The 27,531-nt window shown below is 35.1% G+C and overlaps 1 protein-coding gene across 1 annotated transcript in view; it reads right to left on the reverse strand.

Annotated features, from left to right (window-relative positions):
* mus312 (mutagen-sensitive 312) overlaps window positions 1-27,531 on the reverse strand; it is a 575,442-nt gene that overhangs the window by 373,657 nt on the left and 174,254 nt on the right. The window contains exon 9 of the mRNA XM_090395332.1: window positions 4,588-4,675. Within this exon, the coding sequence (XP_090251458.1) occupies window positions 4,588-4,675 (88 nt within the window). The remainder of the gene's footprint in view (window positions 1-4,587; window positions 4,676-27,531) is intronic.

Raw genomic sequence — 27,531 nt, forward strand, 5'->3', positions numbered from 1 at the left:
TTCACGTGCAAATTTTTATTTACTTAAAACTGGATAATGGATTAAACCAAGAATATAATTTCTTGGCATCATTAATTTATAGTATAACCAAGTGAAAAAACTTTCAAAGTTTTGTAGATGGTTTAAAGGTAATTTTTATGTTGTCTTTCTTTAGATTTAGAGTTTTACTTATTTTTTCTGATAAATGTTTAATACATGGGATAGATATCTGTAGAAATCATTTTTGTTTTGATGTTATCTTTTTTTTTTTTTTTTGTTCAGTATGTTGTCAATTCTCTTTTTATTATATCCATTTTTTAACAAAGGTGGTTCTAATCCATTGCAGTTCTTTCTTTTCTTATTTCATTTATTTATTTATTTTAAGATCATTATCATTTAAGAAACTTATCACTCTATTTGAGGGTATTTTTTATCACCAATTTTTGTGTTGGATGGTTGTAGGAGTCTACCACCATACAAATGTACCATGAAGACTTGAAAGGCACAGTAATATGATTAAAGTTAGTAAATGATAGAAGAAGGTGAGAAAAATCAAAATTCCCTTGCTTCAGATATAATGAAGATTATTTTCATCACTTAAAAATGCTACTCAAATATCTGGAAATCAGCAATAAGCAATTTGGTTAATAAAATTACAGAAATATACCATATATAAATCTTTAATGCTAACACTGAATTACATATACTGGTGAAAAGCTAGAATACATGGCATTTCTTAAGAATATAACTGTCTCGGAGTATTTCAATTGTTTCCTCCTTACCCCTCAAATGTAGCTTTTTTTTCCCTTCTAATTTTATTTTAAAGGAATGTATATTTGAAAATGTTTCATTATCAGCACCTTTACTTGGCATATTTAAAATTAAAATTAAAAATTGAAATAAACAGACTGAAAAGCCCATAAACAAGTTTTACATTTGCTTGACAAATTAGACCTTTTCAAATTACAATTTTCTTCTTCACTTTTTTCCTCTGCATTATGCATATACTACATATTTTGAATTTAAGATCTGAAAATTAATTTGCCTCAATTTTTCTCACTTTTTTATAACTACCTCATAATGTAACACATGTCCAATAATTTAATTATCACATATTTTTAAAACTCAATTATAAAAATGAAAGGAAAAAAAATATTGTTTTAGAATTATACTGGAGCAATCATGGAATTCTGAAACCAGTTTGCAATTTTCACTGATTTCTTTTTTATAATTTTTTTTTTTTTGTAAAAGAAAGAAACAGACTCTTAAGTTTTGCTGTATGAAATTAAATTCATCAAATTACTCTTGATTTTCATTCCAGGGATGATGTGAAAGACATGCAGAGTACAAGTTGAGCAATTATTATGGAGGACTTCAACTTCGGAGAACATTGTGGAAGGAGGAAAGATAACATGATAGGAAGGAAATGGAATTTATACACTTACTGAGAAAGAATTACTTGCAGCAGAATGTGACGGAGGGGACTTGGGGTGTTGAATCTTGTTATAGGATCAAAAGACCTGCCAATAACTAAGGTGGCTACATTGCCTCTAACTGGGAAAAGTGATCATGTGGTCTTGACTTGGGAGGCAAAACATGGGAAATTTCAGTTAAGAAGGATTATATGTGGAGCTACAATGTAGGTGATTATGATACACTTAGGAGGCAGCTTGAAGCAGTACCATAACATAGAGATCTGCAAGGGAAGAATGTTAACAGTGCACTGGGCGGGTGGGGGGGGGGAATAGTCAAGGAATATCTAGAGGAAGCAATATCACTATTTAGCCAAGGTCAGGAGGGTAAATTGGATTGGGTAAGTTAGATGAATTAGTAGTATCATTAAGCATAAGCTGCTAACAAAGAAAATGTTGTGGAGGGTATATATATAAGAAAGTTAACTAGCTAATTCATGAACAGTACAAGAATCAGGCAAGAAAGGGGGACCAGCATGGTAAGGAAGGCAAAATCAGATTATGAGAAGTAATTAGCCAAATAAGCAAAAGTAGATTCCAAAGAGATTGTTCATTACGTGGCAAGCAAAAGAAGGATTGACTATGGAAGGATAACTTTGTGTGCAGACAGTTTTTGTCTACGTCCTGTAACAGATGCAGACAAAATTGTTGAGTTACTGAGTAACCACTTTGCAAGGATATATCATCCAAGTGAAGATACTGTTATGGCAGAGGTGACAGGGACTGTTATAAGAACAGAGCTACTTGTATTTGCATTCGTACTGCAGAATATTAATGTAAGTACAGTGGGATTGGATGGAATATCGGCTTGTGTTTTTAGAGAATATGCAGGGAAACTGGTGATGCCTTTGAGTAAGCTGTTTAATTTAAATCCAGCACTGGAAATGTCTAAAGAGAGTATAAGGAGAGCAAAATAATTCCCTTGCATAAGAGAGGATCTAAGTCTGTAGTAGCAAATTACAGACCAATTAATATCTCAGGAGTTGCAGTAAAAGTATTAGAAAAGTTGGTCAAAACAGAATTCAGGAATGGGTGGATAAGAATATGATACTCTATGAGTGGCCTTTGTGCCATATAGTTACTATTAATTATTTACATGTAAACACAAGGAATAAGTAATACTATTTATTTAGATAAAGCCAAATATTTTGGTCTGAAAATTATAGGTCATCTTGGTGGCAATGAATATTTATTACACGGTAGAATGCCAATAACACTTTCCCATATTTTAGATAAAAATAGGCATTCTGCTTCAAGTTCAGGTAGTGTTACAAGGCCTCAGCACTCTCTTTAAACAAACGATCAAATTTGTATTAACAATGATGAAGTGAGTGAGTATGAATGACAATGCTACTGTCCATTGCACAAGAATTATTCAGCAGTGGTTCAATGAGCATGATAGCAACTTCCACCATTTTATTTGCCCACCACAAAGCCTGGATCTGAACTCCATTGAGAATGTATGGGACATGATAGAAAAACAGATCGGAGCAACGTTGCCTTCCATCAAATCTGAGCCAATTAAAGGGACTGTCTGGTATGTTGTAGGCACAGATGCAATCCAACATCTTGTGGAATATATGGCAAACAGCACATGCTGTAATTCAGGCTAAAGGAGGTCCAACATGGTATTAATTCAAAAAGAGTTGAACCATAATAAGATTTCTATGAAGCTTACTTGGCTGTGACACATTGACATGTTAAGCACAACAATGGTAAAGAGATGATGATGATATTCTGTCAAAAGCTCAATAAATCACTTTAGTGCAAGTAAGGATGTTGTTTTCCTAATGCACATTCCACCCTTCTTACAAAAAGAATCACACAAAATGTGGTTGAAATGTGGTTGGTTTTCATGTCATCATTATCATCTTTGATTCCTTTTACAGTAGCCTCCAGAAAATTTTGCCAAATTCCTGATATATATTTTTATGTATTTACTAGTCTTCCAATGACTTTTGTTTAGATAGTTTTACAGTGTTTCACTTTCTTACATTTTTTTTCTGTATTTTCTTAGAGCACTTGCTGACTTACTTGCCAGGAACTTTCGATATGATTTCTTCTTTTCCTTTAAATTAATTAATTAAATTATTTTAAAATCTGTAATAAGATATTCAATGTTATCCTGCTTAAAACTGAACTGTGATCACTTACATCCTCTGTACACTCTAACACGGTCACTGACAATTTTTTGATTGCTTGTGTCTTCTCTTCATTTGAATTTGTGCACATCATTATGATGGAACATATTAGCAATGACTAGTCCATTGCTAAGCCCAGACTGCTAAGCCCATGTGTGCAATTTGATGTGGCATTTATGTTGACTTGTTTTGTATATTTTGTGCCTATCATTTTTGTTGAAATCAATTTCTGAGTAAAGCTTATTTTAATTGCTGTGACACCATCATTGCTTGCTGTATGTTGCATTTTTAATTAGGAAATAGATGGAAACACAGAGTAGTGATAAGCAATGAAATGAAATACATGACCCTATACAGTATAGTGGCAGTGGAATTATGTTTCAGCTGACTGAGAAGGGGCCCATGTACTATCAGGCAGGTGGCCTGCTAGACTGTTTTATTCCTATACCCTCAAAACAGAGGATGTTCTTTTGTTTGTAAGTATATGTAGCATGCATTTGAAGATTATTGCTCACATTGCATACAGAAGTGGGGGGGGAGAGGGGGGGGGGAGATAAAAAGCAAACAGGAATGAATTTTGCTCCAGAGACCAAAAACGCCATTCACTACTTTAGGCCTACAGAAAGCATGGTGGTTATGGGAAACAGGCCACAGGGAGGTTGTATATTGCATGGCCCTAAGTTATTTGCATGTCAGTTAACTGAGAATATACTTATACGGTTATAATTCAGCAGCATGTTACAACATACATGTTGAATTTTTTGAGGAACTGGTTAACTGAAGGTTTGGTTATTTAAAAGTCACATCATTTCACAGATGCCTATATTGACAGTGTAGGGAATAAAAAAATAAATTAATTAATTTTAAAAAAAATATAAAGTCCTAAATCTAATATGCAACAACAAATGCAACCAAAATATTTCCACATTTTTAGTAAGTGTGTATGTATATAAATGACTTTTTTTTTTTTTTCAATTCTGTAAAAATTTCATTACCACTGATGTAATCAGCAATGCCACTCTTTCTTCTATCAGCTTTGCTCTTTCCTCCTGAGTCCTCAATAATAAAATAGGTGTTTTCTCACTATTAACAAAATTAATTAATATCAGAAGTGATCCCAGAAAAACAATGTTAATTCATCCTAGCTACTTCAATTCAGTATTAATGAAAAAAAGATGTAAAAACACAAGGACAAAGCAATGAGCCAATTTTTAAACACTGAAATTATGATTTTTAAGTTTTTCCATAAAGGTTAAAAAATGTAAAAAGACTGATATCTTTTTACATTTCAAGGACTCTCACATTCTGCAAATGACATGCCTATGAATGGAAAGTTTGAGTCATATTCTGGCAAAATTAATACGTAATAACCAATTTTCAAGTCTGAATGAGAGTTGCCTATCCCTGAATTTGAAAAACTAGAGGTTTTAATCTTTCCTTTTATTGATAAAAATTTTTTTATATGTTCTTTAGCAAAAAATATTGTCAAATTGCTAAATCATTAATTATGCACATATATTTTATCACTTTTCAGCATACAGGATAGAAAATACATTTTTTTAAAACTCTACATAAAAAAAAAAATCAAGATTTTTATCGATTTATCTCAGAATAAAATGAGAATGATACTTGAATATCTAAATAAATAGCATAAAAAATATTTATCACAACCACACCAAGATAGAGTTAATTCATCCAATGATTCACTCCACCCCCCCATGGGCTGAAACAAGACAAAATTATCTAGATTTTCACTGGATTTTCAAACTACATCCGCAGTGCACAAAATAACACTTACACAGAAACTAATATCCCATTAAGGCTGGATTTAAAAAAATAGGTTTCGACTGTTAGGCTGAAGGTAGTCTTAAAATGCACATCTCCCAAATTAATGCAGCCTTGTTGAGGTTCAGGAAGTATTCATTGCTGATGCTAATTAAATGGAACAACATGGTAGCTTTATTCTATTTAGTCCTCCTATGTCAAGGATTAAATGAAATGTGCTATGCTTAGTCTGCCATAAACATTTCTTAGTTTTCCAAGATTGATGTCAACAGATCTATCCATCGATGGTAGACTAAATTGCAGGCAGCACAAGGTAATTTATGCACTATAAAATAAAAAAGTAATTGCTTTATATGCAACTGATGCACGAAAATACCACGATGTTATTAGTGGGTAGTGTTATCTTCACAGCATTTAATGGTGTAGTGAAAATAACAGATTGTGCAGTGTAATGTGAGTGGCCTCCTGTAACAAGTCTTCAGACTCCATGGAAGTGTCTTAATACTATTATTATTAATTTATATTATAGTTACATTGCATAAAATACACTCAAGGATGCATTAACTACACTACTGGCCATATGGATAAAATACACACTCCTCATACACTTTGTATCCATCATATATTTCAATGTAATATTAATGCTATTACAATTTTAATATGCAAGAGAATCAGCTCCTCTAAAACCTTCACATCCATTATAACCTTGATATCTATAGACGTAATGGCCAGTTGGGTGGATAAAGGATGTTTGTTCTTGGGAGAATATATAATGACTGCTGGTCTGATGTGGGGGGATGTAAAAGTAGTGTTAAGATTATATTTATTTACACTGGCTTTTTTATGCACTCCACATGTAAAAGAAGGAGAGGCATGTAATATTTTATCTGTTTTACAAAAGTCATAGCCATGACTTTTGTAAAACATTGTTTTGAAAAGAAAACTTTTTTTCTCATATTAGTGGTTTAATGGAGTGAAACAGCACTGAAGTAGGATTAAAAATGATATTTAATTCTTATTAAATTATTTAGCATTCACCAACATTCTCTTAAATGACACCTTATCACCCTTAAAAAAAATTCTCTTGATATCAGATCTCTTTTCTTTTGCTATCCATTCTGGATATTTCTCTTGAACAAAATTTATAAACAGATAGAGGACACCTCTATAGGTTCCTCCCTCTCACCTCCTCCTCCCCACCTTGCCAATTTTTCCATGAAAGATTTTGAAAAACAAGCCCTTGACTCAGCTCCTCTAAAATCTTCTATCTGGCTAAGATATGTGGATGATGTTTAGTCTATTTAGCTTCATGGCCCAGGCACATCGAATTCTTTTTTCTGTCACCTCAATAGACTTCATTACAGAATCCAATTTAAAATGAAAAAGGAAACTAATAACAGTCTAGCCTTTCTACACAACTTCGTAACATGCCACCTAATGGTAACCTATCATTTTCAGTATGCATAAATTTCCCAACACCCCTAACCCCCCCCTCAAGAATATGGTATCATTAATACATTAACTAATAGAGCCTATAACCTTTGTTCCAATGAACCCTCTCCTCTCTTGCAGGAGAACTCAATCATATACACCACACACCTTCTCATCTATTGGCTATAGTTCATCACAGCATTAAATAAATAATCAATCCTTTCCCTCCCCAATCCACAACTTTCTCTTCAGATGGATTTCAGTAATGCTATCACCATATGTACAACCAAAACAATAGCCAGAATCTTAAAGAAATACAACTCTGAAAACAGAGTTGTATTTCTCTGTTTTCAGTCCCTCCTTTCTCTCTCGGTTCCTGGTGTATATAAAGTTCCCTGTTCCTGCAAGTTGGTCTAGTATGGACAGACAAGAAAATTAGTCACTATCTGCATAGAAGAACATAAAATAATAGATCTGCAGTCGTGACTATGGTCAATCAGGCATTGCAGACCATGCTTTAGATACAGCTTATAGAATCAATTGGAAAAAGACCACCAAGCTCCATCACAGTAAATTTAGAAGAAAAAGACTGCTTTTAAAATCTTCTATAGCTGCAAAAATCAGCTAAATTTGCTGCATCTGTTGGTGGCATAGAATGTAAAATTAAATCCACATATTTCACTTAATTTTTTTTGTTACCTTTGTGTATGTGTGTGCGTGCATATAACAAATCTCATATTGTACTCCCTGAAGATATCTCTGATAATGAGACATAATATTGGAAGAATTAAATATTATTTTTAATCCTTTCTCAGTGCTATTTCACTCCATTAAGCCTCTAACATGAGCGTCTTCCAAAAAAATTAAGCCTTAACACATAGATAATTAAGTTCTACAACAAGAACTGTATTATTCAAACAAATAGCTCTAGCACTAGTATTAGTGTCTAAAGGCACCATATTACTAGGCAAGATGATGCCATAGATTTGTAAAAATTTGTGTAAAAATGTATTTGTAAAAAAGTAAAAAGTAATAAATCATTTGAAAGGCAGGTGAATAATGTGTCTAAGAAAGTGGCTATATCATTATTTTTATTTTATTTTATTTTTTATAGTGAAGTATAGTTTTGATGCAGACTGTTTAAATGTATTAAAAATTATAATTATAGCAGCCAGACTACAGCTTTAAGTGAAACTGTATTCAGGACTTAGTTCTTTAAATATTCCATACAGTGAGAACAGGGTTAGCTAAAATATTATTTATCCAGAAAATGAAAAATCCAATGAATAGATGCTCTCTCTCTCTCTCTCTCTCTGATTACTTTTGAATAGAAATTCTGTTTTACAAATATTTTCATGGACATTGTTCTACTGAAGCTGTCACCATCATTCCTCCACTTTTCTTTCATCTTATAAGAAGATAAGCATTTACTGGTCAACATCCATGGATTCAAGCCTACCAAACAAACAAACTTCTTTTCCTTCTCTCTACCTCTATTCCCTGGAACAGCTTTTTTCACTGTTCCTAAAAACTGCAGTTGTCGTGTTACAGATTTTGCAACATACAGCACGTTATAGGTGCAAAAATTCACTGTTCGAATTAAAAAAATCAGCATGAAGAATGAATTGTAATTATTGAGAAATATCAGCAGATATGTGTGGGACATAATAAGATCAGGAGTAAAGGTACAGTAGTAAACAGAGATATAATATCAAAAATAATCATGATGTTTGAGTTTTTAAAGATATTTAAAAAAAAAAGTCATGTAATGAATAATTAAAAAATATAAATATAAAAGGATGGTAGTTGCCTGTGAGTGAGAAAGTAATTAGGCTATGTGGCAAATGGGAGGGGAAGGCACTATACTGTCAACTACTAGAAAGGAGAGTATTAGATCTATATATTTTTGGGGTCTCATATATCCAGCGTTGTTTAGCATAGTAAGGTTTTGGCTTGTTATTGACTTCTTTAGAACAAGTAATTTTTTCTGGGGGGGGGGGGGGGCTTTTACTAATTTGTGAAATTTTTTGTGTATGAATGTATGTTAGTATAGTGATCTTTTATCTGGTAAGTTGTATGATCTCTTAAAAGATTAATAATAACATTGACAGTAGCATTGCCCCTATCAGGTAGTATGATAATCTTTTCATTACTGTAATTTTTTTTTTTATTTTTAGGATGAGTGTTTTTTGAGAATTTTAGATTTAATAACGATATTGGCTATATCCAAACAAATACTGTTAGCAACTACTGATGCTATTATAAATCCTATATTCTATTAATCTTCATTAATTCTCAGTCTGGCCATAGTATTGTTAAGTTCTGAATTAACACGTTCGCAGCCACGCTACTTCGGCATAGTCTGTTCCCGTATGCCGAGCAATTTCACTTCTTCAAGGTCAGTATGGTAATCTCGTTGCCGGCGGTAAGCAGCATACAAGTACACTCGTAGTTGGCTTGTGCAGAGCATATACCATCTATGAGAATACACAGTTTTGATGCTAGCTCCACAAGCCAAGCATTTTCACTTCTTCAAGGTCAGTACAGTAATCTCGTTGCCGGCAGTAAGCATCATACAAGTATACTCGTAGCTGGCTTGTGTACCTGGTTTACCAACTACGAGTATACTCGTAGGTGGCAGCAAACATGTTAAACTAAAAGTAGTTAACTTGTAATTTCTTCAGAACTTAACATGCACTTTTAAACTTTGCACATACTGATATGTCAAGCAGGTTAAATTTTATGTAAAGGTGCCAGACAATTTAGTAATTTTAGAATTCTGTTATTTATTCCTTAATATTATGATGCATTTTGTTGTAATTAAGTCCACTGCCTAAGCTTTGGTAAAAATAACGAGTGTTTGTGCACTTGAGTGAGGGTCTAACAAGTCAATTGCCAAAGGCAATGCACGTGCGCCAGAGTACGCGTTGACCGTGAAGGAAAGGCATGCGACTAAACTCCCCCCCCCAACATCACCAAAGTGATTACTAGGGGAGAATGTGGTGTTCGTGAAAGAAGTTGTGCTTTGAAGTGAGCATGGAAGGAAAAGGATATGACGTAGTATGGAAGTGTAGGGGTGCGTAATTTAAAAAGGCAACGCAGTGCCGAATCGGGGCTTTTTCTCTCATTTTGTCGGATCTCCAGCCAGAGTTCCTTGCCGGTCAGTCGTCCACTCTTGTGGGAGCCATTCTCTCCGTGCCTCGATGTTCGTCCCAGTCTGTTGGGCGAAGCGTCAAGCCACAAGCGGGGAAGGAATGCTGAGCAGACGTTGAGAATCTGCTGATAGAAAACTCGTTCTGCAGAGCTGAGGTCCGGTATACAGCATAGACGATTGTGCTTTGTTTTAAACCTGATAATCAGTAAAAGGCAAGCATGTGTCTTCAGTGTCCGAGATTCATCTAGCCCGAGTCTGACGAGAAGGAAACTACAGGTCGAACTACAGGTCAACGGAACCAGAAATAAAATCTGAAAGTGAAGCTGAATCGAGATGTGTATGATTTTCCAGCAGATCCTAATTGGGTGGTAATGTAGAAACCTTTTCTTTGTTCAATGAAAGTGTGCAGAAAGAGTAATTGTAACCTTAATAGAACGTTTAAGACTAGAATGTTGTGATTCGCGTAAGGACTCTAGAAACCTAGTTTAGAGAGACAGACAAAATTCCAAGACATGAATGCAGAAATTAGAGCATGACCTGTACGTCTGTGAAGTGCATATCCTTAGTAATACTGTATCATATATCTTAGCATTACCTTTGTTTGAGAATTATGTGGATTTAATACCTATGCTTGTTTGAAATAGAAGTTAGAGAATTAAATGGATAAGAATCCTATTTTGTTATATAGCCAGTAAGTGAAACACAAGATCGAGAACTACGATCTAAGAGTTTCAATGCCGAAAAACTATCAGCGAAAGCAATTCGAAGCAAAGGTGGAGCAAGCTCCCTCACTATTCTTGATATTCTCTCATAATGTAAAACACAGCTCCAAGGAGATGTATTATTGTTTTACATTATGAGGAGAGGTCACTACCCAGACTGGTTTCAACCTTTTTTGAGGTCTCATCAGTGAGTAGGTAGACCTAGGAAAATATCAATGCTTAGTGAAAAGAACTTACATACCTTCACTATACGAATGCCATAAAGGTGTACTTGTATTTTGTAATTAAAATTAAAAGCCAAAAGGCTAGTTTTCTGGCAATTTAATAGTTATTAAATGGATAAGAATCCTATTTTGTTATATAGCCAGTAAGTGAAACTCAAGATCGAGAACTACGATCTAAGAGTTTCAATGCCGAAAAACTATCGGCGAAGGCAATTCGAAGCAAAGGTGGAGCAAGCTCCCTCACTATTCTTGATAAAACTAGCCTTTTGGCTTTTAATTTTAATTACAAAATACAAGTACACCTTTATGGCATTCGTATAGTGAAGGTATGTAAGTTCTTTTCACTAAGCATTGATATTTTCCTAGGTCTACCTACTCACTGATGAGACCTCAAAAAAGGTTGAAACCAGTCTGGGTAGTGACCTCTCCTCATAATGTAAAACAATAATACATCTCCTTGGAGCTGTGTTTTACATTATGAGAGAATATCAAGAATAGTGAGGGAGCTTGCTCCACCTTTGCTTCGAATTGCTTTCGCCGATAGTTTTTCGGCATTGAAACTCTTAGATCGTAGTTCTCGATCTTGAGTTTCACTTACTGGCTATATAACAAAATAGGATTCTTATCCATTTAATAACTATTAAATTGCCAGAAAACTAGCCTTTTGGCTTTTAATTTTAATTACAGAAGTTAGAGAAATTGAGTGTATATATTTTAACTGATATTGGCATTGAAATTAATACATGATAGAATTAAACTTAATAGTGTTGAGACATTAGCCTTTGTTTCATCTTTGTTTGAGTGCCATGTGGAACTATTACCTAAGCTTGTTAAGGATTAGAGAGATTGAATGATTATGATTTAACTGAAATTGATTTAGAAGTGAATGTATGTCTGAATTATTCATGATTTGTAAATTGTTTAGTGCATAATTAAATGTTTTCTTTTGATTTAACAATTGCATTGCTTGAAATCATTTTCTTTCTTCTTTCTTCTCTTCTTGCTCCTTACCCCCCCCCCCCCCCAATGCTATTAGAGTATTCGAGGGCTAGGGGTGAACCGTTCCTATTTTGCTGTGTCATTTCATCTTATGCACTATTGTGAGGCACCAACCCATCTGGCCAGCGTGGTGCTATAAGGCCAAATACCTCCTCATGAGGACAATGCAAATGATGAATAAAGTAGGAAAATTACATACTGGCTCGTCTGTCACCCAGCATAAAAAGGGATGCATCCTGGACTTAGACAGAGGGTCTAGGTTGAAAAATATGCTACACTCTCTACTATCTACAATGAGTTCGCCTATAGTGCACAATGATAGAAGGATGTTAGTAAGAACATATAACTGCAGATCTCTACGGGATGATGATAGATTGGAAGAACTGATGAAGGAACTGGACCATATAAAATGGAACGTTGTGGGCCTTTCAGAGATAAGAAGGAAAGAAGAAACTCTCATGCAATTAAAAGATGGACATCTATTCTACCACTGTGAATGTGACAGAAACTCAATTGGTGGTGTAGGATTCCTAATAAATAAAACAATCAAGGACAATGTCCTCTTTGTTAATAAAATAACATCAAGAATAGCTGAACTAAGTCTCTTCATAAATAAAAGATACCAACTGAAAATTATACAAATATATGCCACAACTACGGACCATCCAGATGAAAAGATAGAAGATTTCCATGAAACATTAGAATCCACATTAAATAATTCTAAAGAATTCTACATAATTATAATGGGTAACTTTAAAGCCAAGACGGGAAGCAGAGATGACCATCTGAACTCCATTGGTAAATTTGGATTTGGAAAGAGGAATGAAAGAGAAAGACATTGAATTCACAGAAGAAAATAACCTCTTTATTATGAAAAGCTTTTTTCAAGAAGAAAATCAACTGAAAATGGACAAACTTACAATGAAATAGACTTCATCCTCTCCAACAGAAGCTATATAATAAATAATACTGAAGTGCTTAATAGATTTAATACAGGAAGTGACCACAGACTAGTAAGGGCAAAAGTATGGATCAACAAAATATGGGAATGAAATAAGCTCATAAGAAAAAAGCATCCAATTTAGTAAATCTACAAAACTTCTACTACAATAAAAGCAGTTATAGAGAATCACTCAAAAATGAACTAAAAAAGTTAAACACAGCTACTACCATTGATGATACTAATGAAATCTTAACAAAATCTATCTTGAATTCTGCACTAGAAATAGGAGGTGTAAAAAGGCACCAAAGAGAGGAAAAACTAAGACAGGAAACCTTAGATCTAATGAAGAAAAGAAGAGATATGAAAAGAGATTTGAATGATACCAGTAAAATAGAATATGCGGAAATTTGTAAAATTATACGTAAAAGGATGAAACATGAAATTAGATCATATAATACTAGGAAAATTATAGAAACAATAAAAAACAATAGTAATATGAAGGTCCTAAGATGAACATTATCAGTTGGAACAAAGGAAATAGCTGCTGTAAGAGGAAAAAATGGTGAACTTATAAAAATTAGAGAAGAATTCAGGAATTCTATACTGAACTCTATGAAGACAAAGACCAAGACATCCAAGAATCATCTATGGATAACTCGAGTGAGGAAGAACACGATGCCCCTGAGATCTTACAAGGTGAAGTGGAAATGGCACTGCAGGAAATGGAGAATGGAAAGGCCCTAGGAGAAGATGGAATTATGGTAGACTTCTTAAAACTGGGAGGAAGCCCTGTTATCAAACAATTGATTCTTTAATAAATGCCTAAAACAGAGAAAAATTACAAAAAAAATGGAACAATTCACTTCTAATATTAAATTTTAAAAAGGGCAACAAGGAAGAAATTAAAAACTACAGACCTATAAGCCTACTCCCCACCATATATAAAGTTTTCACAAAAATTATAAATAATAGAATAAAATTTAAACTAGAGGGAATGCAATCCTGTGAACAAGCTGGATTAGAAAGAATTACAATACTTTGGACCATATTCACACATTAAGACAGCTCATTGAATAATCAAATGAATACAATAAACCCTTATGTCTGGCCTATATAGACTATGAAAAAGCATTTGATTCGGTTAAAACATCTGCAACACTAAAAGCACTTGAAACCCAGGGAACTGAGAAACCATATATTGAAACACTAAAACATATTTACAATAATGCAACTTCTGAAATTAAATTATAAAAACAGTGAAAAGTTCCCAATACAAAAAACGCATCCAGCAAGGCGACATCATATCTCCCAAATTATTTACAGCTGGATTGATTGGGAAACAAAAGGAATAAACATAAACAGAGAAAGGCTGCATCATCTGAAATTTGCATATGATATTGTTCTAATAGCAAATAATCTTGAAGATCTGGAAGAAATTGGATTAAAAATAAATAAGAAAAAACAAAATCAATGATGAATAAGTACATAAACCATAGAACTGTCAAAGTCGAAAACCATGAAATAGAACAAGTTAGTTCATATGTATATTTGGGCCAATTGTTATCCTTTGAGGATTATCAAAGAAAAGAAATTGAACAAAGAATTCATCTTGGATGGATGTTTATGGGAAAATGAGAGACATATTCAGAAGTAACATCCCTATGAGTCTAAAAAGGAAAGTTTTCGACCAGTACATACTTCCTGTCCTAACATAAGGAGGAGAAACATGGACTTTAACAGAAGCCCTAAACAAAAAGCTGAGAACAACACATCACATGGAGAGAAGTATGCTAAAAATAACATTAAGAGATAGGAAGACAAATACCTGGATAACTGCTAATTAGCTTAAGGAATTAACAACGCATATAACGGATATTAATTAAAGCAAACTTTAATGAATACATTCAATATTTCGGCAATGTCACGTTGCCATCTTTAGGAACATACAAATATGGTATGTGCACGCAAGTACTAACAAAAGCAAATGAGGAAGAAGGCAAGAAACTAATATTGTTCCTAAAGTCCTAATGGTGCCCCCTAGTGGACTAATTGGGTTGTCTTGGCTGAAGTTCTCATAATGTAGGCTTCCCAAATTTGGGGCAGTTTCATGCACCCAAATTTGTTGAGGTTTGGAACATTTTTTAGAGCTGCTGATGATTCCATGAATAATCTTTTGTACTTGGACTTGCTGCGGTGTATTATTTTAGTTTTCTTCCAATGAATTCTATGGCAGGTATCTAAGGCATGGTCTGCAAGCCCAGAGTGGCTGTACTGGTGAAACCAGATGTAGTCTTTGTGTTCTGAAATCCTGATATTCACTGTCCTGCCTGTTTGGCAAAAGTAAGACAATTTACAGCTGCAAGGGACCTGGTATATACCAGGTAGGTCTAGGGGGAGTGGTTGGTCTTTGGTAGAGCGGATAAGGGATGCCAACTTTTTATATTCTATAACAAGAAGTCAGGTCATATTTTTTGAGGATATTGGTTATTTTCTCAGAGGTGCCCCAGATGTTGGGAATGGTAATAGATTTAGTGTAATCTTTATTGTGGAGTCGGGAGGGTTGTGGTTTACTAGTTTTAGTATTTTTTTGATTTTTTGGGGGTTGTAGCCATTGGCTAAGAAAGTGTTGAGGATATGGTTTAGATCAGTGGTTAGGGCATCGTGGTCTGAGCAGATTAATTTTGCCCTGTTAAATAGTGTTTTTTATAACCCCATATTGTTTGAGGGGGGGGGGGATTGCTGGTGAATGTATCATCTACAAGAAATACCTGGATAAGATCTCAAACAGGTGTCATGGATATTGTAAAATACATCAGACAGGCTAAGTGGAGATGGGCTGGCCATATTGCCAAATGCAGTGACGGGAGATGGACTAGAAAAACAACAGAGTGGAGACCAATGGATGGAGCAAGACAAAGAAGAAGATCAAGAAGAAGAAGGTGGAGGGATGAACTGGAACAAACTGCAGGAGTGAGATGGATGGGAGAGGCAGAAAACCGAGTGGTCTGGAAAATCACGGGGGGGGGGACCTTCATCCAGCAGTGGACAGAACCAAAAGGTTGAAGAAGAAGAACTGACCTTAGTTTTGGAAGAGTAGAAAAACACGTTTTAATATTAAATTTCTTCAAAATTCTTCCTAGTTTCCAGGAAAGCGAGCTGATGTAAGGTAAAGAAATATAACCCTTGGGGTTGTTAGGAATCTCTGTATTGTTTCGAAGGCGATGGTATAGTTGTCTCTTAATGTTTTTGGAAGAGTATCCATTATTTAAGAAAGTTCTTTCTAGATATGTTAGTTCATTTTTTAGTTCTTCTTCATCGGACAATACTGAGCAAGCATGGTGAACCAATGTGGAAATGATACCTAACTTTTGTGTGGGATAGTGATGTGAGGATGCATGTAGGTATCTATCCGTGTGTGTTGATTTTCTGAAGATTGAGATTTTTAAAGAATCAGACATTTTAGTAAGTTTCATGTCTAAATATGAGAGGGAACAATTTTCTTCAATCTCAATGGTAAATTTTATGTCTTGGTGGAAGTTGTTTAAATGATTTAGGAAGATGTGTGAAGATTCTCTATACCATGCTCCCAAATAAGGACTATATCATCTACATAGAGGAGCCATGTTCTAGGTTTTAATGTTTCTTTAGGGATGGCTTTTTCCTCAAAGTCCTCAAAGAAAATGTTGGCCAGTACTGGAGACAGTATATAAGTTCTCTTTCTCCTAAACTAGCGAAAATCCTGAAGAAATTTAATGTTAAAACATATTTCTCCATCTTTCCAAAACTCCGATCTTATCTCAGTCAACCTAAGTAAAACACAACCTTCTTCAGTTCCCAGGAGTATACAAAATCATTTGCAGTTGCGGCAAGCCATATTATGGCCAGACAGAAAAGTCCATCTCTCTCTCTCCGGCTAGAAGAACCAACATGACATTTCTCATAACAGAGTCAGTGCTAGTGCCCTATCCAGCCACGTTTTATTCTCAGCCAATACCAATGTTGAAGACGACAACATCAAATAGATTGGAACTCAACTTCAAACATCCATAAATGCTCCAATAATTAGAAAGACGTATCTTGGAATCCAAAGAAATAGCTCTCGACCCTGCCCATCTAAACAGCAATCTCAGTTACAGCCTCCCCGATTCACATAGCACTGTAATCCAGTTTTGGCACACTCATGACATCATTCACACGCACAGTGCTTCACACCAGAATGCTCGGACTCAATTTCAAACACAACTACTACTTGTTCTAAACTCTGTTTTGTCTAAAGTACAATATATTTTTAAGATGATGCTTTCTCCATGGTACTGCATTCACCTGACGAAGTCGGCATTTCTGCTGAAACTAGTTGTGAAACCTTATTAAATCGCTTGTATTTTTTCTCAGTTTTAAGTCAGTTAATAATTTTAAACATATATATATATATATGCACACAGTAATTAGTTTAATATCAAAATAACTTAGTCAATCCCCCTCAATCAGAACCTCCTCAGAATGGTACATCTTTGTGAACCAGCAAGCATCATTATTTGTTGAATATATGAATTTCATTACCATAATATGAGTGCTCTTAGTTGCATGCAACTAAGCTGCCACTTGTGACTTTCCTTTCAAAAAAGCACCTTTTTATAGCAATTACCCTTATATATATATGTGTGTGTGTGTGTGTGTAGAAAGTATTTTACCTTGGGTATGATAAATGTTAAAAATACCAAGCAATTTTAAGCATTTCCCAAGTAAGCAAACTTGACTTGTTTGTCTGTTTGCTTACTTGGGAAATGGAGTAAAACCAGGTTTAAAATTGCTTGGTATTTTTAACATATATATATATATATATATATATATATATATATATCAAACAAGTATTCTGAATTGTAATGCAATGAGAAGGTGTGAACATACAAAAAAAAAAAAAAAAGAAAAGAAAATACGACTTTACCAGATACAATTTTGAAAGAAAAAGAAATCAATTCTTTTTCAGCATTAGGCTCAAATATGGCAATCATCTGTTATTTTTGTAAAACTGAAACAAATGAGTGAAGGCAATACTGATTTCTGCAATCAGAATTTCAGTTTTGTACAAATTCTTGTTTGCTTTTATTTGGTTAAGAAATATCAGCTTATGCTTCTTTCATAAACTTTCAGGAGTTTGTGAAGTTCCACAATTAATTAATAATGACACGTTAAGACTAGTATGTCATTTGCAGAGTGGAACAAGGAAGGAATCTTACTTTTATAGTGGAATAAAAGAATCATTCTTAAAGCACATGAAGAATGAAGCAATATTTTCTTCAGTCTTCATATCATAATTATAATATTATAACTTTAATTCAGTTTCTGCAAAGCCAAGTCACTTGATTGTGATAGGCCATATACAGCCTCTCCTGATTAAGTCAACAAAAGGATACCTTTCTAGATGGAATAAATCCAACTAGAAGAAGGTTTGCTTACTAGGGATCTAAAGTTGTTACTGCCAAGCTGCATTACTAGAGCAAGGGTTCTGGTTTCTCTCCCACTCCCCAACATGTGACATGCAGTGTGAGTAATATGCAAGTGCATGCCAAACATACTGCAGCCATCTAATACTTATCTTGAAGGGTACAGCAGGAAAGTAGTTCTGTAGGCAGGTCGCCAGTTAGCTTATGGGACTGAACCAAGTGGTAACTTTTTTTTTAGGAGGCTTCCTGATTAATTGGTGCATGATCTCAATGCCAACAACACTGACTGGAGGAAGACTATGTAATGGTATGTGGGGGAGCACTGTCAAGGAGATATGGATTGGAGACCTGATGCGCTTTGTATGGGCAACATGTTCAAGAGTCTATTTTTCTTCCACTGCATGTTCCCCCAACTCTTTTTCTCTTAATCTTTTGAAACATTAAATATGAAACTAGGCCTGAATATTGTGTCTCTGTAGTTAAACAACTAAAAAATAATCATTCCTCTAAAATTCCAAAAAAATTAACTCAAAAAAAAAAGGTTTTTTTTTTTTTGTAAGTTACAAAAAAAAAAAAATCTTTCAGATTCACTTTACCAACATCCATGGTAAAGTGAATATGAAATTCATAGGTCAACAATAACTTAAATGACATGAATCATCACCTTCATTCATCCAAACCTGCTGTTCATTTTGAACTGACTGAACTTCAAATTTCTGCTAAATCAACCACAGCTGATGTAACTGTCCAAATAACACTTTTCACAACTCCTTCCACTATAAGGTTGGTGCTTGTGCCTTTGTGCATTCTGATATTCATTGACAAAAGATTTCTAACCTAGAATCTCACCTTTTTGGCCACCTGTGGCTTAAGACTGCTTTGCTACATTTTGTCTCATTCATGAGCTGCCCCTACTATTCTCCCAGTTCTGAAAATCCTTTTGACCTGACTTCCTACCTTCAAAGCTCAATTTCATTCAATCAAAATTTCCAAGCAGTGAAGTCATCCTTCTTGGTGAATTCAATGCGGATGAGATTATATCCATGCGGATGAGATTCCGCATGGATATAATGGCCTGTATGAGATGGTAACCAACATTTCTCAGTTTATAGAAATAAACTGAGAAATGTTGGTTACCATTTGGTTGGCATTTTAATTATATCCATGCAGAATCTCATCACCATCCCAGTCAAAAGGCAGGAACTATTAAAACACTGGTTCATTGGGCCCACTCCTTTTGTTCTTTAGATGATCTTTTACAGAAAGAACTACAATATATAACTTCTTCCTTTCTATCTAATGGTCATAAGAATTGCTTCATTAAAAGAACTTTGAGTAGTTTTAATATGTCTTCCTCTTCAAACACAGAAGAAATAACGTGCATTACTATCCCTTATGTACAAGGCATCACTGAACGTATAGCAAAAGTTTTAAAACCACTGAATATTTTTGTTGCCTTTCGACCGTTTAGAAAAATCTCCACCTTTCTCACTTCTCCTAAGGACAAGCTTCCACATCTTAATCATCCAGGTGTCTACCACATTCTGTGCTCTTGTGGATTATCTTATTTCGGACAAACGGGAAGATCTGCCTCTATTCGGCTAGAAGAACACCAATCTTATATTGAATACTTTAAACCTGAAAAGTCTGGACTTGCAGAACATGCCATCTTCACTAGACACAGAGTTCTTCACAAAAGTCAGTTTCTCACGGAAAGCCTTTATAAAGAAACATGTGAAACTCTACTTCATTCTCCTAACTTAAACAGATCTGACGGCTTACGTCTATCCCCTTTATGGGAGATAGTACTTTACAAATCAGCTAATCTTTCCTAACTTTTTATTTTTTATTTTATTTTATTTATTTTTAGGAAAGTTATTGACCTTTTTACTTATCTTACACCAGCTACTTAGGTGGCGCTTTTTGGAATTGTCAGTTATTGTTTAATTTGAGCTTAATGTACTGAAGATGCCTGTGACACACAGGCGAAAATTATACTATTAAATAATCTTTGTATGTGAGTTTTTTCCGTTATTAATTTTGTATCGATATGTCTACTCACGGTATACCTCTTTTAAAACTTATTGTCCACATTTCTAATTGGCTCCCTTCTTCGAATTTCACTGACCAAGCTGGAAGAGAGGCAGAGATTTTTGCTGTAAGCAATAACTTAAAATTGATCATTCATCTCCCTCCCTCTGCACTCACCTAACACTAAGGATCTCTTCTTAACTAGTTCTCCTTCTAGGTACTCAGTTCAAGTGACTGCTCCTCTTGGTAATTCAGCTCACAATCTCATCCAATTTTCATCTCTGGTGGAATGTTCTTCCTTCAGTCACTCACGACCTTAAAATCTACTTAAGCAGATCTTATTTCTCCTTTCCATTGTAAGATTACTGTTTTCATTCTTCTGATCCTGATATACCTGTTGTTATCTTGTTACAGAAATAATCCATGTTGGAACGGAAGCTTTCATTCCTCAGTCTGCTCAAATTTCCCAACCCATATCTAAACCATGGTTCTCCAAGTGTTACAGGCAGTCCAAGAAAAAGTAAACAGCCTATCACAAGTGGCTTGAGATCCCAGCTTCTTGCATAGCCTACACATCTGCCTGCAACACTTGTAAAACCATCATCAAAAGGGCAAAGTCTAAAATTAACAAGGATAAATGTAGAAAAACTTACTGACTGCTGTCACTGGCAGTCACACTTTCTAGTTCCTTGCCAAAGCTGTTTGGTGCAATTTTTGTTTCTGTCCATCTGTACTACTTTCTCTACCTTACACAGAATGTAACATCACCCAAAAGACAAGTCTGATGTCCTGGCTTTGTTCTTCACCTCCAACTCCTTCATAGACGACCATGGCAAATTGCCTCCTCCTTTGCCTAGTACACTGTATCTCATGTATCCTGTGACCTTTTGCCAGAAAGACATAGGAGAATCTTGAATAACTTGGATACCACAAAGGTAATTAGTAATTACCTTTGTGTTACCTCCTCTCTCTCTAAGTTCTAACATTTGATGTTGCAATTAATGTTTTCTGTTTAGATGAAGGTGGTAACTTCATCTGTTTCAAAGGTTCCTGTAGGCTTTGCTCTTAAAACTTCATTCATACCTTATCCTCTTACAACTTAAATAGTGAGTCATCAGGAATCCTACAGGCTGACACACCTGATACCTGGTGTACCTGGGTTTTCTTGGGATCTCAGTTTCCATAATCAAGGAATTTTTACACAGAAGGGTGATTAGCCTTTTGCCTAATCCTATGTTTTCAAATTGGAAAGACGCAGGAAGTTATAAAGGAAATGGGAAAACAGAATAAGTGAGTTGGGATAGACTGGCTTTGGAAGAGTGAGAACTGGATAGATATCAAATATTGTATTCGGGATCAGATGAAAGTCATGAAAGAGGTGTGGTGCTTATATTTAGTGCAGAGACAAGTAAAAGACTGATAAATTGGAAGTCCATAAGTGAGCACATAATAATGGCAAGATATTCAAGATGTATTAAATTAACCATAATACAAGTATATGCACCAACAAATGAGCAGAATCTTTAAACGTGTGGACAGACTTATGTGTTCGTCGAACATGTTGTTTATTATTTTAACGGTATTATTTTAATCACACCATCATCCTTCTCAACAATATGGCATTTTAAAAACGCTAACCCATAGAGCGAGAGCAATCTGTTCAAATGACAAGGCTCTTACTGCTGAACTGACTCACTTACGCCACACCTTCTTGGCCAACGGCTACAATCCACAAAAAATAAACAAAATACTAAACACTCCTAAGAAACCCCTCCCACCATCCACCACAGAGAACTACAACAAAACAGTCACCATCCCTTACATTAAAGGCACATCCGAAAAGATCTCAAGAATTCTCATTAAACATAAACTACGCACTACATTCAGACCATGTAGCAAATTAGCCACCCTCATCCGCTCACCCAAGGCCAGCATTCCTCCTTTATCACATCCAGGAGTCTACCAAGTACCCTGCTCATGCAATCAAGCCTACTACGGTCAAACAGGAAGAACTGTGAATATCCGCATCAGCGAACATAAACGATACGTCCGGAAATATCATTATGGGAAGTCGGGCCTAGCAGACCATGCTCTGGATACCCCTGCACACAGGATCAACTGGAAAAACACAAAAGTACTACACAGAAACCCATATAAATCAGAGAGATTGTTCTTAGAGGCGACAGAAGCCCTAAAACACACCCCAAATCTCAACAAATATGGCTGTATTAACTTGCCGAAGATCTGGGAGACAGTCATATTAAGGAAAAACTAGCACTTTTCTAGGACTCTAGCAATATATGATAGCGTTTTTTTTTTTTTTTTTTTTTTTCAGATAGAGGGCGCCAAAATCAGGACTCTAGTCTTTGTGTTGCTGCTACAATTTTGTTAATGTACACCATGTTGTTTTAGTCTCGCGTATTGTGACAAACAGTGTTTTTGTGCTCTGAAGATGCTGGTTATAATACCAGCGAAATATCAGCATCAAGTTAATAAATTAATTATTTACTTAGTTTCTGTGTTCTATATACCGTTAAAATAATAAACAACAACGAGCAGAATCTTGAAGAAAAGGGGAATTGTTATGATAAGTTACAGAAATGTATAGAACAAGTACTGAAACATGATATGGTTATTCTTGTGGGTGACATTATTATTATTACTACATCACACCTCGAGGGAGTCCAAGGACTCATTGAGGGAGGGCACCCACTCCACAACTCTGTCTCAATCACTCAATCCACCAACTACAGCGAACCACATCATCTACACCAATGCCATCTACTGCCCACCACTACAACTAATATTTTCAAAGACAATCACAAACATCCATGCCTGATGAGCCCACGGAGGGATTTGAATCCGTAGCCTTAGCAGATACACTAACCACCCAGCCAACCAGGTCGGCAAACATGAATGCTAAAGTTGGTAAAAGAAATAATAGAGATGAGAGAGAGCAGTAGGTAATGAAGCATGTGATTCAAGAAATGAGAATGGTGACCTATTGGTGTCGTTTTGTGAAATAAATAACTTTGTGATAGAAGAAAGCTTATTTAAGTATAAAGACATACATAAAATGACTTGGTTATCACCAGATAATAAAACCACAACCCAAATTTATCATACTACAATCAAGGATAATTTTAGGAGTTCACTCTTAAGATATTAAAGTAACGCAAGAGCTGATACAGGATCTAATCACTAGTTAGTAATAGCCAAAATTAAACTAAAATTTAATGGGATTAAAAAAAGTAGAAATCAGAATGAGAGAGTAAAACATGGCATGTCTAAATTAAAAAAAAAATGAAATTAAGAAAATCTTTTCTATTATGATAAAAATATCAATTTCATATTTTAGAAAATAAGAAGCTAGAAGGTGAGAAAGTAGAAAGCCCAAAAGACACGATTGAAATGCAATGGAAAAATTTAAAAATGGTATATAATGAGGTTGCTAGTTTCATAGAAGAAAGGCACAAAGTTAAAATGATGTTTGGAAGTGCTAAATATTTCAGCAATTATAAAGAAGAGAAAGACAATTTAGTTATGAGATCTGCAAGGATAAAAGGAATTATGTAACCGGTTTGGCAGAGAACCACAAAAGGCTGCAACATTAGGACACAGTGGAAGACTGTATGAGATGACAAGAAAAAAGAAAAATATGCTCTAAAGAAAAGAAACAAGTAAATACTATAAAAGATAAAGATGGTTTGCTGCTAAGTGAAGAGGATACGATTATTAGAAGATGGGACACTGATGAAATTCTAAAGGTAGGCAACAATATAACTTTTCACTTTTCAGTTCTAACTCCTCCATAGATGACCATGGCATCGCATCTACATTTCAGCCACTTTCTCAGAAAATCAGTTTCTGCATTATATCTCTTATACAGATATATTTCCATGGCCATTATTCAACAGAACTCGCATCGATTATGCCTCCCACTTCTGCCAGATCTACAGAAACTAGAGCAACAGTAGCCCAATATCCCTTTACAATCAAACTGCAGGTTCACTGAACCTGCTACTCCCAGTCATCTTTCATTCCTTCAACCTCAATTCTGTGGAAGAGCATACACATGAAGCATTTCCAAAGGACTGTAATTTCCAACAGTTCAAGAAGAATATCGACAGATTATTTCTGATCCCTGCCCACGCGAGGAATTTATTTGCTATAGGCCCTTCTGCCTTTCATGTGTGAGAGTGTATTACTTAATTAGGAAAAAAAAAAATTTTGTTTTAAATCTGGTAATAATTCCTCTCAAATATAAAATCAAATTTGCATTTAATATTTGGTTATAATGAATCAACAGCAAATATGTAAATATGCAAATGACTTTTTATATCACACAAGAACAACACAGACTTGCAAAAAATACAAAATTAAAATTAGTTATAAATTTTTAGTTAGATGTAAATTATTCATCATTCATGAAACATCTGATGTCCATTACTGTAATAAATATACCCAATTCTCCATTTACACAGTCGAATGGTTCCAGATGTGAAAACCCGATGTGAACAATAAGTTATTTTCAAACAAAATGTATGAAAATCATTGAATAACACTATTTAATTTTAATGGAATATTTTTTATTTTAAATACAGTCATCCCTCGACTTAGGTCCGGGTTCCGTTCCATCCGGTAGGACGTAAGTCGAATCGAATGTAAGTCGATACATTAAATCAACAAAGTTATAGGGGTTAAGGACTTAACCGTAATAAGTATACTGTCATTTTAATTTTTAAACCTTGTTATAAAACTGTACTGTGTGTTACTGCCATTACAAAACAGGAGAATAATCACCCAAATCTTCCTCCACAATCACATCTTCATTACCTTCCCTGGGTCAATGATCAGGCTGTGGCTCTTCTGGTGTAACCTTTGTTGTTGTTGTTTTTTGATGAAAATGTCCAATGTGCTTTGCTTATTTCTCTTCTTCTTTTCATCATAAATTTGTTCATAGCAAGTAAATGCATCCTGTACTTTCGTTTCTATTATTAAGTTGCATTCAACATTGGGATCCATGTCTTCAGCCATTTTGAGAACACCGCTAACTGCAAAGAACATTTCTGCAAGACCGTTCACTGTAAATTATTATTATTATTATTTCTCATCTCCAGGGAGTCCAAACTCACATCGAGGGAGGGCACCTACTCTACAACTCTGTCTCCACCACTCACAATCCACCAACTAACTGCAACTACACCAACACCATCTATCACCGAGATAGTGAAATACTATCACTAGTATTTCCACAGACAATCACAAACACCCATGCTCACAGCGGGATTCGAACCTGTAGCCTTTTGGCTGGAGAGCGGATACGCTAGCCAGGCTGGCAATTGTTTAACTACCTCTTCCTTTTTCTCTTTTTCCTTTTCTTGTTTTTAATCTTCTGCAACAGTTGTTCCTCAAGTTCTACCAATTCTTTGTTGGTCAACTCTTCAGGGGAACTTTCTATCGTCATCATTCACTTCGAGATTCAGATTGTTTGCTAGCCCACTACTACAAACTTCCAAAATCATGCACAAACCTTTTTAATGTCTTTTTCCATATGCTATGCCAGTCATACATTGAGAGGTCACTTCGTCCCAAGCCACAGCAATATTTTTAATAGCATGATAAATATTGCATGTTTCCCAGAATTGCATGAGTCTGGTCATTTCCTTCAGTAGCAGAACTGGCTTTTGAAAAAGTTCTCCGTAGTTTAATAAGCCTTAAACACTGCAAGAAATCCCTGATCCATTGGTTGGATCAATGAAGTAGTGTTTGGAGGGAGAAACATGACCTTGAACTTGGTGAAGATCACCGCTATAAGAAGACAGATGACCTGGAGCATTATCTAGAATTAATAAAATTTTAAATTCTACATTTTCTTTCACATAGTAGCTTTTTATTTCACTTACATAACAGTTGATTAAGGCATCCTCAAACAATTTTTGAGTAATCCACGACTTCTTATTGCTCCGATAATGAACTGGGAGTATGCTTGCTAATGTTTTTGAAGATTGTGGATTCTCACTGTGCCATATCACAAATGGTTTCAGTTTATATCCAGCCACACTACCCGTAACAGAATCATAATACGGGCATTAAGAACTTTGAAACTAGGTATAGATTTTAGCTTTTTGTGGATGAATGTCCACTCGGGAATTTTTTTCCGAAACAAGGATGTCTCATACATATTAAATATTTGCTGTAGCAAATAATTTTCCTCCATAATAATTTTATCCAATTTTTCCATAAACTCCTCGGCAGCCTTCTCAGCACTTGCAGATTCCCATACATTTTCATATTATGCAGCATAAAACACTGCTTGAATCTCATGAACCAACTGGAAGAAGAATGCATTGAATTCGTAGTCATAATCGGGTTCTGCTTTCTCCTTCATGGCGGTTATCATCACAGTGCTAAGGGGGTATGCGCTTTTGATTCAGGTCCTCTATCCATGATGCAAGTAGCTTTTCCATATCACTGACAGGACCTTGATGTTGTTGCTTCATCACTATCGTCGATTTAATGGAAGCAAATCCTTTCACTGCCTCTAAGATTTTATCCTTAATTTTCAAAATGGTCGTCACTGTAGAACGAGACCATCTGAAGTCATGTGCAATCACACTGACGGGCTTACCAGCTTCATGTTGCTTTATAACTTGCAACTTCGTTTCAAGATCAATTGCTCTTTTTCTGTGATTCTTCACTAGGTTTTTTGATTGTGCATGTAGGGGCCATGTTGCATAAAACATCGTGAAATATTTAACGATAAATACACAAATAACCCATTTCTCAAATACAAAATCAACAGAGGAATTGTTGAAGACACATGCCGACTGCCGAGGGAGGTTGCTGCTAAAAGTGCTGTTGCCACTGTGCATGCTTTACCTTATGCTCGCTTGCATCTTGTTCGAAAGCAGTGCCGCACCCAGAGGTGGGGGGGAAATGGGCCCTGGTCCCCTCCAAAGAAAAAGGAAAAAACACTAGAAAATTTTCCAAAAATCTTTTCCTAATTAATAAAATTTGTTTTTTTTATTTATGTTGTGTCATGTCTTCTATTTCTATACTACTTATGAATTAGCGATCATTGCAGATGCTCAGTCATAGGTGGTTATATGATGCGTAGTGTGTATTCTCAAATCATCTACTCAACCCCCCCCCCAAGATTAAATCCTGAGTGTGCTACTATTCGAAAGTATGGCCAAAAATGTT

The sequence above is a fragment of the Typopeltis vanoorti genome, chromosome 7, assembly GCF_054136105.1.
Source record: "Typopeltis vanoorti isolate ZY-2024b chromosome 7, IOZ_Tvanoo_1.0, whole genome shotgun sequence".
Taxonomy (NCBI): domain Eukaryota; kingdom Metazoa; phylum Arthropoda; class Arachnida; order Uropygi; family Thelyphonidae; genus Typopeltis; species Typopeltis vanoorti.